The sequence below is a fragment of the Wyeomyia smithii genome, chromosome 3 (assembly GCF_029784165.1).
Source record: "Wyeomyia smithii strain HCP4-BCI-WySm-NY-G18 chromosome 3, ASM2978416v1, whole genome shotgun sequence".
NCBI lineage: Eukaryota > Metazoa > Arthropoda > Insecta > Diptera > Culicidae > Wyeomyia > Wyeomyia smithii.
Genome location: NC_073696.1, coordinates 64,126,237 through 64,145,093, shown reverse-complemented (window position 1 = coordinate 64,145,093; position 18,857 = coordinate 64,126,237). Strand labels below are relative to the sequence as shown.

At 38.8% G+C, this 18,857-nt stretch overlaps 1 protein-coding gene across 2 annotated transcripts; it reads right to left on the bottom strand.

The window, feature by feature from the left end:
* Nucleotides 1-176: 176 nt before the first annotated feature.
* LOC129731012 (cullin-3) lies at nucleotides 177-18,663 on the bottom strand. 2 transcript variants are annotated; one of them, XM_055690712.1, is made up of 11 exons: nucleotides 18,535-18,663; nucleotides 16,715-17,380; nucleotides 4,121-4,504; nucleotides 3,299-4,054; nucleotides 3,070-3,240; nucleotides 2,840-3,010; nucleotides 2,659-2,773; nucleotides 2,431-2,588; nucleotides 2,140-2,357; nucleotides 1,290-1,428; nucleotides 177-1,227 (listed from the first exon to the last, which is right to left on the bottom strand). In XM_055690712.1, exons 2-11 carry the CDS (start codon nucleotides 16,769-16,771, stop codon nucleotides 1,075-1,077), a joined length of 2,322 nt encoding a protein of 773 aa, XP_055546687.1. In that variant the 5' UTR covers nucleotides 16,772-17,380; nucleotides 18,535-18,663; the 3' UTR covers nucleotides 177-1,074. The 2 variants fall into 2 exon arrangements, with proteins under 2 accessions (XP_055546687.1, XP_055546688.1); XM_055690713.1 differs by lacking the exon at nucleotides 18,535-18,663 and adding an exon at nucleotides 18,516-18,534.
* Between the last annotated feature and the right edge of the window lie 194 nt (nucleotides 18,664-18,857).

The following is an 18,857-nucleotide window of genomic DNA, read 5'->3' as shown; positions in this document are numbered from 1 at the left end:
ATGCTCACGAGCTGGAATTATCGTATTTACAATGGACACTTGAGAAAATCCCAGATAATCGAGCATAAAATTTTGATATCATTTCAATCTTAACGAAATTAAGAGACGTTTTTGAAAGTACGGACTTTACATACGACCAAAATAGTTCTTTCGATTTTCGAAATAACTAATAAAAATTGAAATACATCGGTTTTAATCTTATGAAAGTAAGTCAAACCTCAGCAGTTCGGATGCGATAAAACTTTCCACTGAATGCCATTTTTTCTCGCTTTTGGTTTGCTGATCTTTATTTTTATTAATCAGAGATTTCTTTTCTCAAATTTAATAATTAATTTATTTTAATTACTATATAATATTCTTCCTCTTCTCCTTGTTCACTTCGCAAAAAATATTACCACACTGTTAATTTCCCTTCACTGTTTATTTTTTTATTTTGGAAATTTTGTAGGTCTGCGTTTTTAGACCTAGTGATAGTTGTGGGATGTCACATGTCGCACGCATATGTGAAGAAAGCTATGAATTGAAACAAATCGAAACGACCGAAGCATTGCGGATTGAACTGATTGATGTATGCGAAAATATAGTTAGAAGGTCTGATTTACTCATTTGTACACCGTTAATGAAAAGTGCATAGCACTGCATACATTAAGATCCAGCTGGGGAATTAAGCTACGTTGCTTTTTTAGAGCAGAAACCGTTCCGGTGTTCTTGCTAAGCCACAGTGTTAGCGTAATTTCAATCGGTCGATACGTAAGATAGAGTTTATAATGGGGTCTATTGTGGATCAAATCTAGTAGAGAGATTTTCGGCGAATGCAACAAGCTTATGCGTAGGTCACAGGCATTCGTCAGTTAACTTTCATTGTTTGAGTGTTACAATGTATATTCGCTTCCGTTATAATCCGTGCATTATCATCTTGTATAAGGAAGCGATTGTGTACGCGCACGTGCTTATTTTCGTTTATGTAGCGTGTGTCTGTGTGTTCTGTGTGAAGGGATGAGTGTCGGTTTGTATGTCCGTGCGGCAACGTACGGTTCTCTTTTTTCCAATAGGTTTACATCACTAATAAGCAGTTCAAGCTAGATACACATAAACTTTCCTATCCTCGGGCGTTCGCGCCAGATACTCGCGCTCGATAAGACCCTCTATTCTCTTCTTGATAATCACCGGAGAGGGCATAAACCGGCTCTTTAACTGGGTGGTCACATCTGATACCAGCAGGTTGTGCTGTAAAAACGATAAGAAAGGGTTAACACAAGAGTTGCATTCAACAGAGAAAGGTTACTCACAGCCATCTTCTTCCGTGCCTTCATGATCCTCACAATAGCGGCCTCTATTTCGTGCTTCCGGTCTTCGTCCACCTTGCTTCGAGTTTCTTTCCTCTCTGGCTCCGATTCGCCCTTGGCGGCTACCGTTTGAATTTTGACCCTGGAGAAATTATTTTGGAATATTAGAATAAATTTGAAACTGAACAATTCCATGCACTGTGACAATTTTTGATTTAATTTGCCATTTTCGAATTTGTTGAATCTTTACAAATTCATTGATAATTTGGTAACAATAAAATGAAATCAACGAGAATTCGCCGTTTTTTCTTGATAAAAGTTTTATATTGCTAAAAATAAGATGTTTATTGCTCACGGTTGTCTTGCGAGTATTTTAATTAAAACTATTAAAATTAATTAAAAGAAGAATAGCTTTGTATATCGACTCTCTTATTTTATGTTCCACACATGGGTTTAAATTATTTTGGACCAATTTTTAGTTAAAGGTATAATCTCTCCACTCGCACATTGTTATTGCCTCTATTTGTTTCTAGACTAGGTAGGTCGAAGTATTTTGTTCACAGAATTTAAAGTTAAAAACCACCATGCGTCGGCTATCAATGCTCAATTTTGATGGAGGCACGTGGTGATTTTTCACTTTAGTTAGCCCCACTGTAATGTAATGCAAAAGCTTAACAATTTCTTTAACGTTTTGAGCTAATTTTAAAACCACAACGAAAAGTAGTTTTACAGCTACATAAAACAGTCGAACAAAAACATGAAAACGAAACTTAAAATTCATTTTCAACAACAATTTACTGGTAAAACAATGAGCATGATTGTGCAAGATTGAATACTAATCGATCAAACTTACTTGTGGAATTTGGACACGAAAGCATCATTGACGTAAAACATATTCGTCGGTTCGATGTCCTTTGACTTGGGTGTTCGCACCAGCAACCTTTGCTGCTGTTTGCCCATCGATAGCGACTGCAATGCGCGAATTAAATCTTTTCCGGGGATGTCTGTTTCCTGCTGAATTTCGTCATAGCTTAACCTTTCGCGGTTATTGAACAGCATCAGGACACACATCTTGAAAAAACAAAAAGGGAATGCCAAACAGTAAGTTTTGAATTAGCCGTACGGTTTTGCGATAGATAATAACCTGATAAGTTGAAAGTTGCAGGACATGTTTCCTAGGCGCACCCAACGCTAGTGGGGGCCCCGTCGACCCGGAAGCTACGGCTGTACTACTGCACGCTCCGTCCGCACTTTCCTTGTCGGCTTTGATCCCGTAAAATTCAGCGTTCATGTACACTGTGCCTGCATACCATAACAAATATAAATTAATTTTAAACTGTTTGCGTATACGGTTTGATACTCTCCAACTGACCTAACTGTGGCTGTAAAGTTAATTGCCGACCCGAGTGCTTTGCTAAGTAGAATCGTTTGAATGTTTCGAATGCTCGTCTTGGCGCCTGTGGGATGTTGCAATTTGGCGTTGCCGACTGAAGAAAACAAAGAAAAAAAAACATACTATCTATCAAGCAAGCTTCTAATCTAATATTACGCACCTGTGTTGGCCAGAATCCGGTAGTAAGAATTCGCACTGACAGCTCTACACCATCCAGAGCGGAAGGATCGTTACTGATGTGATTTTTGAATTCCTCCATTACCGTGTTCGACACGGACATATCCTTGAACATGCCTTCCAATTTTGAGGTAAATTGACAACCGCATTCAGTCTAAATTAAGAGGAATTATTATACATACGTTCAGCTTTTTATCAATGAGTGAAAATTACCTTTAATTTCGATATCATATTCTTTTCCGAATCGTCGCTTACAGATTTATTTAGCAGCAGACGCTTCGCTAAATGTGCCTTATAATATCGTTCAAACACGTCCTTCTCCAATAAATATCTGAATAATACCATAGTTTTGTCCAGTATGGTTTCAATCTCTTGCTCCGACATCTAAAACGAACGCAAATATTTTAAATGTCCAATGTAAGAAAAAACCTCTGAAACATACCCCCTTGCATCCTTTCTTCAGTTTATCGTCGATAAACAGTGACAAATATTCCGGTGACTTGCTGTTCAAGTTCAGGAAATGTTCGAAATCGGACGAAATCATGTTCTTGAAGATCTTGTCATTGTTGAACGAGTGGTGCAGGAAATGATCGAAACGATCCTTCAGATCCAGCAGGTTCTGTACGAACGTAATCGGATTTGTTCCACTTTCCTCTTCTTTAACCAAATTTTTGCCCATCGAACGTAAATGCTGCGAAACGCAGTCAGCGATTGTCTTCAAACCGCCGGTGACCCTCGAGAACAATTTATACATGCAAGCCAGATCTTCCGTCTTGGTGTTTTTGAGCATGTAAACCACACCGGAGTTCTCCATCTCCACGATCGTACGCATGTGCTTCTTTATCAGCTCATCTTCAACAACTTCGACGATGCGGCACTCGGTACTCTCGTCCAGATACAGTTTAGCACGTTCCGCTTCTTCAGTGATACGAGCCTCGACGCGGCGAATGTACACGCTGGCACTGTTCTCCGAAAGGAACTTCTGAGATTCGAGCTTGTAGAAAGCCGCCGACTGTGTAAGAAACGGCCGCTCGAAATCTTCCTCATAAACCCAACGGCTGTTGATACCAAGAACCATCAGCATTTGGCAGGCATTTTTAATAGCGATGTGATCTATCGCTTCACCCTTCCGTTCGCACATCACCATACTAAGTAAAGTTTCACGCATGTGATCTCGAATGCGCCCATATCGAACAACCTGTGAATAGAATAAAACGAATTACATTTTTGATAAACCCTTACTCTGATCGATAAAATGTTTTACCTGATCGCGAAATATTATCAAGCCTAGGTTGTACACATTATCTACATCGTTCTGCTGCACGTACACTCGGTCCATGTACATCAAAATATCCCGGATCATCACCATCGACGTCTGGTGATCGTTCCAGGACTGATTGAGCGTCTGCAGGAAATTACAGTTAAAACTACGCAGCACTTCCTCTCGGACCTTCGTCTCCAGGTGGAGCGTCACCACATCCTTCAGGCCTGTGTACAACCGTTCACCGTGTTTATGCAGCACCATCGTGTATGCATTCCGGTACAACTCCTCGAACGATAGGCCTGAGTTGTTCTTCTTTTGGATTTCCTGTATTGCATTTTTCAGCAGCGACCAAATGGACTCGACGTACTTTTCGTCCATAGTCATCTTTAATAGAAAAAAGTAGAAAAACAAAACTCATTAGATGTAACGTAAACCAGTTGCGTAACCTGAGTATGTACATAAATAAAAGGAAACTCGGCGTAGATGTCACACCAGACGGGATGGGTTTTGAACATCGGGACGGTATTCATACGAGACATTTTCCTAGAAAGTAGTGCTAACTTCAATCGTTTTTTGATTCCCGCTAGCATTCCATGAGAACTTACTAGCAGTTAATTAAAGGTCGATTTGTTTACTAAAAATATTGATTTTTGTTCTAGAAGTAAAATTCTCGAAAATAAAATAAAACAAGTACAACACGATATAGTTTGAGTAATCTGTCAAAAAAACTAAACATACAAAAAACAAGTCGGATTATTTTTATTTTTTTATTTTTTGCAACAGTTGGACAACGTTCTGTCAGTTGAGAATCAGCACTAGAAAAATACTTTAGACATCGATCACTATGATTGAATCGAAACAGCTGCTTCGATGACAACGTAAAACTAAAAGCGAAGCTCTTAGTTGTATCTACTCAAACGCAATGCACATCAAAAGCAACAATAATTATTATATGTTATGGGATTAAGTGCGAGGCTTCTAGACTAGTACCAGGCTGGCAAACAACACTGATACCAAAAATTGACAAGTAATCTTTGACAAAACTTTACGACAGACGCTCGCTAATTATTCTACAGACTTGATAAGAAAAAATATACGGTCGGTTTTGTGTTGCCAACCAAGTGCACTCCATTCGTTATTGATTAGTGAAATATTAACCAGACATTGTTTTGCCCCAGCAAGATCTTTATATTTTCTATACTGGAAAGTTTGCCGATATCAACGAAAGGTTAGGTAGCTTTGTGACGACCGCAAAGTGTGGAAGTGTAAGAAAATCAATTACAAACACTTCAGTGATTGGTTAAAGTAACACAGCTGACGGTTGTCGTTTCTTTAGTTTGTAGTAGAATTATATATTTATTATAAAAAACAGAAATTGCAGTAAATTTGACATAATAAAAAACCTTAAAGCAGATATTGTGTTTGTTCCTGTTTGATGACATTCATCAGGTACACTTTACAGTGTAATCTGCAGTATGATTTTAGTGAGTTTATAAATATATAATGAGTGTATATGAACACTAATCGTGAATCGAATCTGCGCACAAAGGAGACAAAGAAACGCACAAGCAAGTTCTGCGAGGGCTAGCTGACGAAGTATACGCTTGTGTCGTTACGGATGAGATAAACCATACTGCAAAGTTGTTTTCGCACAAATTTCTAAACAAGAAGTTTAGCTCGTTCATCCCGTAAAATGGTGAAATGATAAAGAATTCAAAATTTCAGAAAAAGTTCCTCGTTTGGAAAGTAATCTGTAGCTAAGTGAGGGTACATAAAGTTTTCATATCTCTAGGAACCAAAGCAAAGCAAAGCCATGGTGCTACATTCCGTATAGGAATTCGACCTTCTGTTTTACTATACACAGACTTCGCAGCCGACTGTTAAGTGTACAGGACAATTGCGGGGCTAGCGCTACGATCCTACTGACACTAACAGTCTCTCCCGAGCCGAGACTCGAACATACCAACTGGGAGATCTCTAGGAACCATAAAGCAGAAAATTTACAGAAGAATCTTATGAACAGGTTGCCGTATGAAAGACAATGGCGTCATTGTGTTTTTCAAGGAAAGACTGAAGAAAACTTGGTTGTCCATTAAGGAAAAAATAGCTGTTATGGACCAAGTTCGAAGAAATGTTTAAGAGATGGGCTATGATGGGAGGTAAAGTTGAAAAGATGACCAAATGAAACCTTTCTTTTAAATTCAACATTCAAATTCTTCAGTAAGTTCGCATACCACTCACCAATGATCGTTTTAGCTACTTGAAAATTACACTGGTCGACAAAAGCGATAAAAACAGTGCTACCCTAAAGCTCGAAACAGCTGCCCTAGAAAGGTTATAGCTTTTTAACCATTCCTGTGAATTTTGGTACCCCTAGCCATTACCAAAACGCGTCGACTTACGTAAGAGTTCGCATAGTAAATGCTCACCGGGTTCGTCACTTTACGGTATGTTTACAAAAAAACTTAAGTCTCTGAAAAAATGTTAGTGGTTGGGGCCACCAAGATTCGCATGAATGGCCAAAACCCTAAAATCTTTCATTTTTTTCTAGTTTGAGCTGTGTTGACCAGTGTAATCAATAAAAATCACCCGAAAGCATCCCAGAAAACTGATGCCATGAATGAAGTGTCTTCGTCTGCATCGCTGTCGATTTCGCGTGTTCTTTCGTTTCGGGTGTAATGTGGTATGCTCAAGTTACGTTTATTTATCGAATCAAATGTTATGATCTGTTACTGCAATCTGTTACTACGTTATGTTTACAAGAAAACTCATTCAAGTCGCTGATAAAATGTTAGTGGCTAGGGGCACCAAAATTTACAGAAATGGTTAAAAAGCTATAATTTTTCGTTTTTTCCTATTTGAGTTTTAGGACCACACCAGTGATGACCAGTGTTATCTACGTACCGTACCATCTTATGTCCAGGTTCATTTTTTTATTCAATAAAATTCAGTTTTTGTTGTATTTAAAGAAAATTGATTTTTATATTTTCTCATTTAATATCAGCTCTGTACAATAAACGAATCCGCTGTTTCAATTTAGTCATATCCGATACAGAACGCATTTTTTCCATCGCGAAGATACTATTATGCTTACACCGATAGCCGGTTATAATTTTTTGAATAAAATTATAATAAAATGTTTCAAATACTTTCAGTCATTTGAATCGAATCTTCGAAACTTTACGTCTTTCGAATTATGAGGTTATAAAAGCTAAGCAAAATCGGATCTCTAAGCTAATAAAGCTCAGCAAAATCAGATCTCTATGTTGATTTTTGTTTTGAAACACATTCCGATGTTTAACTGGCATTGTGACAGTCACAGCCACAGCGTCAATGCTTCTAGTGCAAGGAAAAATCAAAACTTTTTCATTTGGTATGAAATTCATACTATGAATGTCAAAGTATCATAAATACAAAACCTCAATTTGCGCCTAATACAAAAATATCAGCAAAAAAATAACAATAATAATTTCAGATTCAGCCCAAAAACACCTAAACTAGAAAAAATGAAAAGAATCCCATCAAAATTTAGCTCAAAACGACTGAGAACTTAAACGAGAAGAACTTGCGACTGAGAAACGCTTGCGACCTAACACAAAAAAAAACTGTGGTCCCTGTAACTCTCACACTTATGGAATTTATAGGTCGGACTCGCTTTTCCGGGTTTTTTGATTACCCGGTGACTCGATTATCCGAAGTTTTGGACTCGATTATCCGGAGTAATTTTTTTGTTTTTTTTTTATTTATACTTAAATTTCACCTTTACGATCTTTTTTTTCTCGAGAATTTATTAAATTATGATTAAATTTCTGGATACGCCTCTGCATCATTCGAGTAACATAATGAAAGAAAATAATTATTTTACGTTTGTTGAAGACAAATTTGTAAGAAAAAATTGTTGAGGTAGAACACACAACCACTTTTGACAACTCTTTTGTCCTGTGTGCACTCATCACTGCGACCTGAGATTAGATCTATTGTGATATTGCCCAGGTGTTTTCTATACTCCGCACTTCATATTATTGGCAGTATCACTATTGAAGTACGTGATACGCTTATCATTCATATCCGCGTGCTTGTGTGTAAGTTTCCGTTTCAAGCTTACTGCTCTACTATACAGAGCCTCTGTTCATCCTAACAGTATCGCTTGATTTCAATTCCTTGGAGAGAACTTACATATGTTACTCACACCAGTTTAATATAATAGGGACTTATTTTTGTTAGAAGGAGAATCAACAGTGATACTGCAGAATTCAGATTAAAGGAATGGTACGTGGTGGGGACCCATGCTAAGTCCTTCTACAACCAAATGGCCTAATTCTACTAAGATTCGAACCCACGACCACCCGCTTACCAAAGCGGACTCTGTAACCTTGCGGCTACGCAGCTCCCCCGATATTCTATGTTACTATTAACCCTATAATTTGAAACTGGATTGTAAGAAAATCATGTTTTCTATCATGGGTCAATCTTAGGTTTATCCTTCTATAACAATCGAACTTGTATCGAAAAATAAATGTGTCAAGTTTGGTCCAGCTATTCCGGAATGATGATGGATACTCAACCACACCGCCATTTATATATAAAAACATTTCCGAAGGTCTTATCTCCTTCAATCGATGTTCTTGATAAATCTTCAATTCAATAATATACCAGCTCCGGTAACTTTTCATAACGTGCTTAGACTCTCCGCTATCAAATTATTGGGAGGTAAAAACAAATGATCGATCAAAGCGAATTTTTGTAGCACTTCTCTAGAAATGTTTTCATGAAAGTCCAGAAATCGCTTGAAATTCAATATCTGCCACTTCACATATCCCTCAAATATCCCAATAGTCATCAATTGAAACATCGGTAATTAATGTTGTATGGAGAATACCGGAGAACGTCGATTCACTATTCGTAAACTGGAAATCGCCGTGTCGGGCTTCGAAACGGCGTCAGACACCAATTTTAAGTTTCTGAGCACAATTTTGGTTCCAAAAATATCAATATAGGAAAGTGTTTGAACACTATTTAGTTGTGTACAGGTTCACAGAAACAGGAAATCGCTCGTTACACATCAATTTACTGTTTCTTGGTATTAGTTCCAAAAGTACAAATATTGAGGAGTATTTAAGCATTTTCCTCAATTTTGCTCAGCTTTCCAAAAACCGGAATCTCGAAAAATCGTGGTTTTCTTATCTATTAGGCATCTTTTTTTTCACTGGTTATTCTTTTATATAAACTGGTTCTTAACTTTTTATAAAAAGATCACCATAGAGCCTCAACTGTTTTTGACAGATAGAGCGAATATTTCACACATATCACATGCCCAAAACGGTGTATAGAGATTCGCCCAAGGCGAAATATGAAATCGAGGCAAATAATGTGACCCATTTTTCTCCTTGTAATAATTATGAAAAATCTTCAGAAAAATCCATATTTTTGCCATTAAAGACTGGAACGCGCAAAAATTGGTCGACTTCAAATTGGTGTATGTCTGTTAAAAATGCATTAAAAAAACCATGAAATGTCGCATTTGAAAGTTAAGTGTATATACAATGGTTGCTGAAATGAGTTTTCCCCGTTTGCTCGCCAGTTTTCAAAATGGCGTCCAAGCAAGAGGAGCAGTGTGTCAAAATTTTGCTCGTGCAGCAAGTGATTCCGACGTTCTCGCACCTCAAATTGGCAAAATTGCTGGATGTGGCCAAATCAACCGTAACATATATTTTAAAAGTGTTCGGGGAGCACCTGTCGACCGCCAGGAAGCCTTGAAGCGGCGGCAATCGTAATTCAGACGTGGCAGTGACGATAAAGAAGGTGGCAGCGAATTATATGCGGAATCCTAACCTTTCCATCAGGTACGTCACTGGCAAGCTAATTGTCTCCCATACTTATGTGCAGCGGGCCAAGAAACCAGCCGGGTTGTCGACGTTTAAAACGGTGAAGGTGACGAACCCAGATTTTGAACAAATACAGAAAAAGCAGTGGTCCGGAAAACTGTAATCTGCTTACAAAGTTCGACCGTGAGTGACGAAACTTATGTGAAGGTTGATTTTCAGCAGCTTTCGGGACAGGAATTTTATACCGTAGCAGGAAAAGGGAAGGTGGCCTAAATTTTCAAAACCATCAAACTATCGAAGTTCCCGAAAAAATACCTCGTCTAGCAGGCCATATGCACGTGTGGTCTGAAAAGCGGCATTTTCATCGCTACGAAACCGTCAATCAAGAGATCTACGTCCAGGAGTGCCTGGAAAATCGGCTGTTACGATTCCTAGAGCAACATAACAGGCCTGTGCTGTTCTGGTCGGACTTGGCAAGCTGCCGCTATGGGAAAAAGGCGATCGAGTGGTACGATGCGAACAACGTGGTTGGGGTACCCTAAGATCACAACCCTCCTAACAGCCTAGATTTCCGCCCTATCGAACAGTATTGAGACATGGTCAAACGGAATATCAAAAAAAAAAACTAATAAATCCATCGAAAACGAGCAGCAGAATAAATCTATCTGGCGTTTGGCGACGAATAAGGTCGATAAGACCACTGTACACAATTTAATGAAAGGGATTAAGCGGAAGGCACGGCAGTTTGGATTTGGCATACCAAAATAATAAACGAACATATTTTCCTTTAGATATGTGAGTTGAACTACCAAAATAAAAATAGGAAGATTTTTGTATCACGAATTTTGACTAAAAGAAGCGATTTTTTGTCGACCAATTTTTGTGCGTTCCAGTCTTTACTAACATGAAATCAATAAAATTAACATTCGGTAAATTTTAAATGCCTATAAACTATAGGCTCATAGTTTGCATCACGTTTCCGGTTAGAAATATTCAGCATTCTTTTTTGAAAACCAAAAAAAAATAGTTTAACTAGAACACGCTATATTGATAGCTCGTAAAATAGTAAAATAATATTTATCAACAATAACGTACCGGCAGGGGGAGCTGCGTAGCCGCAAGGTTACAGAGTCCGCTTTATCAAGCGAATGGTCGTGCGTTCGAATCTTAGTAGAATCAGGCCATTCGATGTCAAAACTGGACTTTTTAAGTATGGGTTCATTCTCAGGCTCCCCACTACTTACCCTTCCTTTACGCTGAAATCTACAACACCTTTGCGTAACCTCCTCTTAACAAAAACATAAGTCCCTCTTTATAGTAAAACTGGCCAGAAGGACGCACGACTAAACTCCTCCAGGGAATTATAATTGGTGATATTTGGCAAGAGGAACGAGCATCGGTATAGTAGAACAGTAAGTGTGTAAAAGGAAGAGTATCACATTACACACAAGCACTGATAAACAATAATAATAAGTATGCCACTTCTCAATAATGGTGTTGCTAATAATAGCAGTGAGGGTTACAGCAGACACCCGGGCATATATCACAATAGATCTACGATTCTGGTCGCAGTGAGGAAGTCCATACAGGAAAAACGTACCGGCATATCAAAAGCATTAATATTCAAAGGATCCATAGAAGGGCGAAATAATAAATTTTTATTATACTTCCAACTGTCACCCAACTAGACGTTCTCATTGCAATAGGGACCCGGTGTGACTGTTCTGTTAGACAATTTCTCGAAGCTCTTGAAAAATAATCCACTCAGAATATAAAAGTTTGATCAAAATAGTGAAACAGTAGTAGTGTGTCCACATCAAGCTTTCCTGGAATTGAGCGGCTCTGAGGACGAGAAAATTTGGCCACCTGGAAGTTTGACGTTGAAACAATCCTGGAGCTCAAGGACCTCTGATGCGTCGTCCAACCGAAGCTGGAGGAGCATGAAACCTACGGCGCCGTGAATGCAGATAATGATCGAAGGGCAATAACTTCTTGATCCTGTTAATCACGTCCACTTCCGGGCAGCGATGACATCCGAAGAGGTGGGGTCAAAGCTGGAGAAGGTATTTGAGGACTCGGGTCTCGAACATTTTCCCAAATTTTCAAGACGAGTCGGACTATTGTGCAAATTAATCAAGACGGATTTGTCATCGTGTGATTTCACCAATTATAACTACGCCGCAGCAGCTGGACGGAACCTGTCTTGCGATTTCAGACGAGTGGGTAGTAAATCCTATTCCCTCAAAGGTTCAAAGTGCCGGAAATGTCAGAAATACGACCATATAACCAAGGACTGAACAGTGCGCCAAAACCCAACGCATTTTGTGCAGTCCTGTCGACGTTTAATTCCACCAAAGACGTTGTTGATTCGGATGCAAGCATGAAACGTGGTAGCAACGGGTTCGCTGGTTCTCAAGCCCCAGGACCAACGAAAGAACAGTCGATATTTTCTCGTACTCGTAGATGACCAATCAAAACAAAACCAAACAAAATCGAAGTCGGAAGTCTTGACAGCATTCAAGGATTTCGATGAAACGACGAAACGACAATCTGGCTTGAAACTCAAGGTACTGAGGATCGATAATGGAGAGGAGTACGTAAACCACTGTTTCGAGGGCTACCTGAAGCAGCATGGCATACGGCATCAAACAATTTAGGACTACATTCCAGAACATATTGGTGTGGCAGAACGAGCCGAACGATCTATTGTAGAGCGTACTTGCTGCATGTTGTTTGACGCAGGACTACCGAAATTTTCTTGGGCAGAAACAGTTTTGGCGACTGTCTACATGTTCGCTCACTCACGGTCACGATGTCGCTCCATGTCCGAGTGTTCGGAAGCAAAGAGAAGAAAGCGAAAGTAAGTGGGACGCTGAATCCCATGAATGTGTGCTGGCAGATTTCGAAGAAGACACGACAGGGTACAAGTTGTACGATCCTAAGTCAAGGTAAATTTTCAAGAGTCAGGAGGCGAATTTTATTAACGAATCGGGACCTAGTCCAGTTAGAGCAGTGCAAGGAATCCACTTTGTCAAGCCGAGGCCAGGAGGAGCAAAGATGATCCTGTGACGCATCAGCAACCATTATCGCGAGACGACTCTGAACGCCGGAAATGCAAGAGTAAATGACGCACGTGTAAGCGTGGATCAATAATATATTGATAATATTATATTAATTGAATGCTTGGTAATCTAAGCCACTCGCATCGAGAGAGGGTGGACTACGACGAAACCTACTCGCCTGTGGTCCATCACAATCCACTGCGGTACCTGTTTGCGTCGACGGCCAAAAACAACTTGCTAGTGGATCAGATGGATGCCATTACTGCTTAAAGAAGGCACTCTACAGTCTCAAACAATCCAGCAGGATTTGGAACGCTAAACTGAACGCCGCGCTTAGAAAGATGGGACTGCACCAATCCGATTACGACCGTTGCCTGAAATACTGGATCCAAGGTGGGGAGATCGTATTCGTTGCGGTGTACGTTGATAACGTACTGATATGCTCGAACAATGAATGCGTTAAGAACGAAATCCAGGCAAAGCTCAGCAGTACATTTCGAATGACGGACCTGGGTAGTAGCGTTAGCCGTGCAGAAGGTTTAGTGTCGCTGGACCAGGAGGCTTACATTGATTCCATCTTGCGTCAATTCAACATGTCGAATACGAAAGCTTTAGTAATCAATAAATTTTTATTATAGTTTCAACTGTCATCTGCACTAAACGTTCACTCCACACTCTCAATATGTACATAATACATATTTAAACAAACGGTCCGATTATAATGAAATCCCCTTGCCTATGGGACAGTTAGAACTTCCATTTGACACTCATAGCGAATTTATTTATTTCCACAGCCCACTTAATTTTGAACTGGAGCCAACCTAACTGTTGTCAAAACTCTTCTTTGTTCGCTTGATTTTGACCCAGTTTTGAACTGACAGCACCTCCGAGGCGCACCGTAAAATTTATCAGTTTTAGCCCACCGCTTGGGCTCAGTTAGTAAACAACTATCTGGCATCTTTTTATTACTTGCGTCGTAAATTGCAGTGCCGTTTCTCTATTCTTGGGTAGATTTACACTGAACCAGTGGAATAAAGAAATTCGCTGTAAGATTGTAACAATCGGTCCAGCCATCTCTGAGAAAGTGACTGAAATTGGAAAGGGTTCGCAGGAAATGTTAAACTTCAAGCCTTTAATTTAAAAGTTAGTTTAAAATGTTTTCGATTCCAATTCTAGAGAAACATTTCAAAAGGTCCTATCTGCTTCGATCGATTTTTTGATCGAACACTTTGTTTCAATCACCACAACTTATTAAACACCTTTTATGACACGTTATTTGCACAAGTTTATAACGGAAGAATCACAATGGCCTTCTGAACGAAAACCACGCTTGGGAGAGTTACCAAAGCTGAATCATTTCCAAAATGAAAAGACGCTCCAGAAAAACGATGAAAGCAGATAGGACCTTTTGAAATATTTATCTAGAATTGACAATGTTAATCATATTGCCAATTGTAATTGAAAACTTTTCAAACTAACTCCAAGTTCAAGAAACTTATCATTTCATTCAAATCATTTCTAACGTAATTGCATGTTTGCCTCTGACAAAAATGTTATTAACACAGAAAATAGACTGTCAATTGAAGAAGACTAAAAAGTGCGTAAGAATGTGTGTGTATGTGAAACTGAAAATACCTTTCATTTGGTCGCACACTAAATAATGATGGTACTACTAATCTATCCTTAGAATAACTCTGTGTTAATATCAGTGAAGCTTGCTATTCCAGTCACTTTTCGGAAAGCTTCGTTAATAATGTTAATGTTCCAAATCGATCAGTCTGACATTTACATCAAAAATAAAATCAACTTTGAATATTTCCATTCTTTTCACTCATTCTTTTTTGATCCTGTTTAAAAATAAAACAATATTTAAGATGAAATAATACGCCCAGTAACCAGTAACGGTAGCTAGTATTTTACTTGCGTTTGAAGAACGGTATGCTATCAGCTGGTACGTGATTTACGTCAAGATGTGTCAGATTCATCTGATTGATAATCGCTCTGTTGAATACGTCTGTGTGTTTACGTCGGTCAACGTCGTTAAAGTTTACTTACGATAAGTGAAGCACGCATAAAGTTAAAATGGCTACAGAACGGTGCAAAAGGGTTTATGTATATAGATAAGTGTAATGTGTTGTTTGGTAGTTTTACCAAAATTCTCAAAAGTCGCTCTCATCAAATTAATGCCGTCATGCACAATAACATAACATAAAAACTCGCGTGTTTTTGATCTGCGCCCATTTAAAACATTACGCGAAAAATTATTATCTAGCTTCTTTTTTGCACATATGTGCTACACTGTATTACGCTAATTATTTTCAGAGGTCGCTGATCATCACTTCTACACAATATTCTTTACTAATATTTTTTACAAGCTTGGAAGTCTATTCCTTCTGTAATGCATTAAAAACGTCGTGATTATTGTAGAGTTGCAGGGAAACTTTTATTTCAGGTAGTTTGTTCATTTCGACTATTATTTTAGTAAGTTGAATAATGATTGTTTAAAAAGAGAACTAAATAGACGTTTTATAGTTAATAAAAGTAAATTTTAATGAACCTAAAAAACATCTTTTTTGAGAGCTTTTATGAACATTGAATAATCTTGATCTATTTACGACTGTTTATTGTTTAATAATGCTGATTTTGCATGACAGTGCATTACTTAAAGAAAAGGCGAGGGGTGAGCGTGAAATTATGGCATTTAATTAGCATCGAATGAATGAGCTTCAAATTTTCATATTATTTGTTCCCCAATTAATAACTCATCGACTAACGGTGTGTCTCCAAAGGTTCGTTGCCTCGGAATCCCTACCGGAGTCGACTACGTCTGTTTATTTACATATTGTCTGACAAAGTTTCTCGTAGATCCAAGAGAACAACCAAAAGACGCTAGACCCAGCCCATCTTGTTTTAAATATAAGTAGGCTCACTAACACTCAGCATTCAAGAAAGTTCTCACCCTAAGCACACTAGATTCATAATCAACCGAAATTCGTTCGCTTTAATTGATTAACAAGCATTGAAGAAGACCTCAGTATGCGTTTAAATGCACGAAAATTATCAAGGAAAGAAGCGCTGGGTTCGCCATTCAAAAACTTTGGCAATGCAGAGACCCAATGTTCACGCATAGAGCCAATCAGGGTAGAGAGGAAGTTTCACACCAAACTACACCTTTTGCTGGTAGAAGTATAAGTAGAGACACGCCAAGGCGCTCAACGATATGGTAAATGTCACCTCAAAACGGTAGGTACTGGATGATGTGACATAAGATGTTTGAACATAAAAAATCTTAAAAAACATATTCAATTTATGCAATTTAAAATCAAAGAGACCTCTTTGCCGATTCCAAAATCGCACTTTAAGCAAAATGTGTTGGCTTTCACATCGCTGGTTCCCTGCCAAATAATAATTCGCAGTGGTTAGTATTTGTAAATTACTACTAGTATGGTTTTAAGAAGAAAATAAAACATTGAATCAGCACACAACAGAAGAAAATAAAACATTGAATCAGCACACAACAAAGTTGACATCTAACAAATTACGACTCGAGCGTTTTACTGGCTACGCAAAGTTCATTGCTTCCCACGGGCCCACCAGCTGATGCTGGGGCATCCGCCAACTCGCCGTTACCAATTCGCGTTTCTATATTTGCGTACCCATCGCCACATGAGGGGGTAATGAATGAAGCAACAAAAGATCACACTTACCGGGAAAGCCCGAATCCGCATTTTGCCTTCCTTCTTCTGCGTCGAAATGCGGCTCATTTTGAAAGCAAATCCAATTTAATCACCTTCCTCGCCTCCTCTCCTTGGCAGACCGCTTTCGCTAGGTCTGTCTAACCTTCTCTTCCGTTCGCCCGTCAAGCGAAACAAGCAAATCACTGGCAGATCCAGAAATCTGCTCGAATTTATCTTCTGCACGACTTTTGCACTGTAATCACTAGCGATCTTCTTTGTCTCGCTTTCTTCTGCTGAATTTGTTATTATTTTACGTTTTTTATTTACTTTATCAATCGATTCGCCTTGAAACGCTTCGCTCACTAAATTTCTACAGCTTCTCTTTCCGCAAACACACACTGGTACAGAATTTTCGCTGACAATGTCCTATTTTTATGAATTTCAATACACTTCAGCGGGGTGAAGGATAGCGGTAGTAATTCCTGCTGCTGGCCGCTCTAGCTGGCTGTTCAAGCCGTTAAGGACCGAAGCACTGTCGCTGTGTTGGTAGCCGTCGACGATGATGCTTTATGAATGAATCGTCCACTCTCGAACCAAGTCATTGTGTCGCGGAAAAAATACCGTTTCTATGTTTTAGCTTGATTTTTCTGTTCATGTTGTTTCACCAGTTCAAAAAAACAGCAGCTATGATGAATTCTGGAACGTAATTATTATCAAAAATTATTGTCATTGTTGCTTTTGAACAAATCTTGATTAAGGGTGTCACCAGAATGTAAGTAATACGAAAAGCACCGAAAAGCCATATTCAGAAACTGAGATAACAAGACATAATTACCAAAAACTCGACCTACATACGCGACCGCATCAATAGGGTTTCTTTGCATATAATTTTGTCTGCATTTCGACGCCCCTAGTTATTGTAAATATTTTTCAACTGTTATCTCATTTACATCCTTAATGTTTTCAAACAGCCATTGAAAATTTTAAGTTTAGTAAAGCGGGCAATGTATGTAGTTTCGCGGGAATGCGAAGATGAACGGGAATAGAAGGTGTGACTAGAATTAGGAAAAAATTTCCCTCGTCTCTGTTTTCTGTTCTGTCTTCTGTTTGTCCAAATTTGTCCCTTCACTAGTTTCCGTAACTTTTTCATTATTTGAATTATTAAACTAGAAACCCAACACTCTACTTGAGACTCGACAACAATCACGATTTCTTTTTGCCAGTCACCTCGTCTCGCAAAAAAAAAACTTAACCAGCAGCTAGCAGACATATTTAAAGTGTGTCTACATTTTGTTCGATTCAGTACCACGTACATACATTAATAGTGACGGCCACCGTAACCTCGACTCAACTCGTCTAGCCTCGATCTTGTATGATTATTCTCTTTCTTACATCGCGCCCCTATTGTGCGACTTTGTCTTAGTAAATAATCCGAAAACCTCGGTGCTTGAACCCAGATGGAACAGGAAATTTATAAAATCGTGAGCTAAAGTCCACCGTTTAGGTTCAAGGTGCATGTTCAAGTACAGATTATGGAGCACTAGCACTTGACAAAAGAAAACTCAAAATTTTGGGTATCACGATGGCAATTATTGTACTGATTTTTGGACACCAATCAGCCGAGAATGATAATGACAATGATGACGGTGATCATCGAAACACTAGTACATAAGCAACACCAGAAGAAAAAATCTTCTTTTCCAATCACTGGCGAGACGAACCGAAATAGAAATATATTTTTTGCCGGCCCCTTTTCCCACACACAATCAACGCTGCGTGTTCTAAAATATTCGCAAATAGACCACAGCGTTATGATGCACAAATCTTACACCTTAAAGACATTAACAAACCCTAAAATCCTGCTAAATTTTCAACTTTTCCGAAATTTTAATCGCACTGCCGTCTTTCTACCGTAATGGCGACCATGTTTTTCTCCCTTTCAGCGCTCTGTCCATCAATCAGCAAGTGGGCTCGAATTTTGTTACAAGCAAAATTCGTGCACTTTTGACAGTACAGGGTTGTTTGAGTACGTCGACTTTGCGTAAAATTTGTTTGAAACCGTCAAAATTAATTAAGGGAATTTGGGGACACATGTTTTTCAGCCGTCTTGAATATTTGATTTACAAGTTCTTCCAATTTTGATTATTTAAAATCAAATCGTATGTTAAAAATC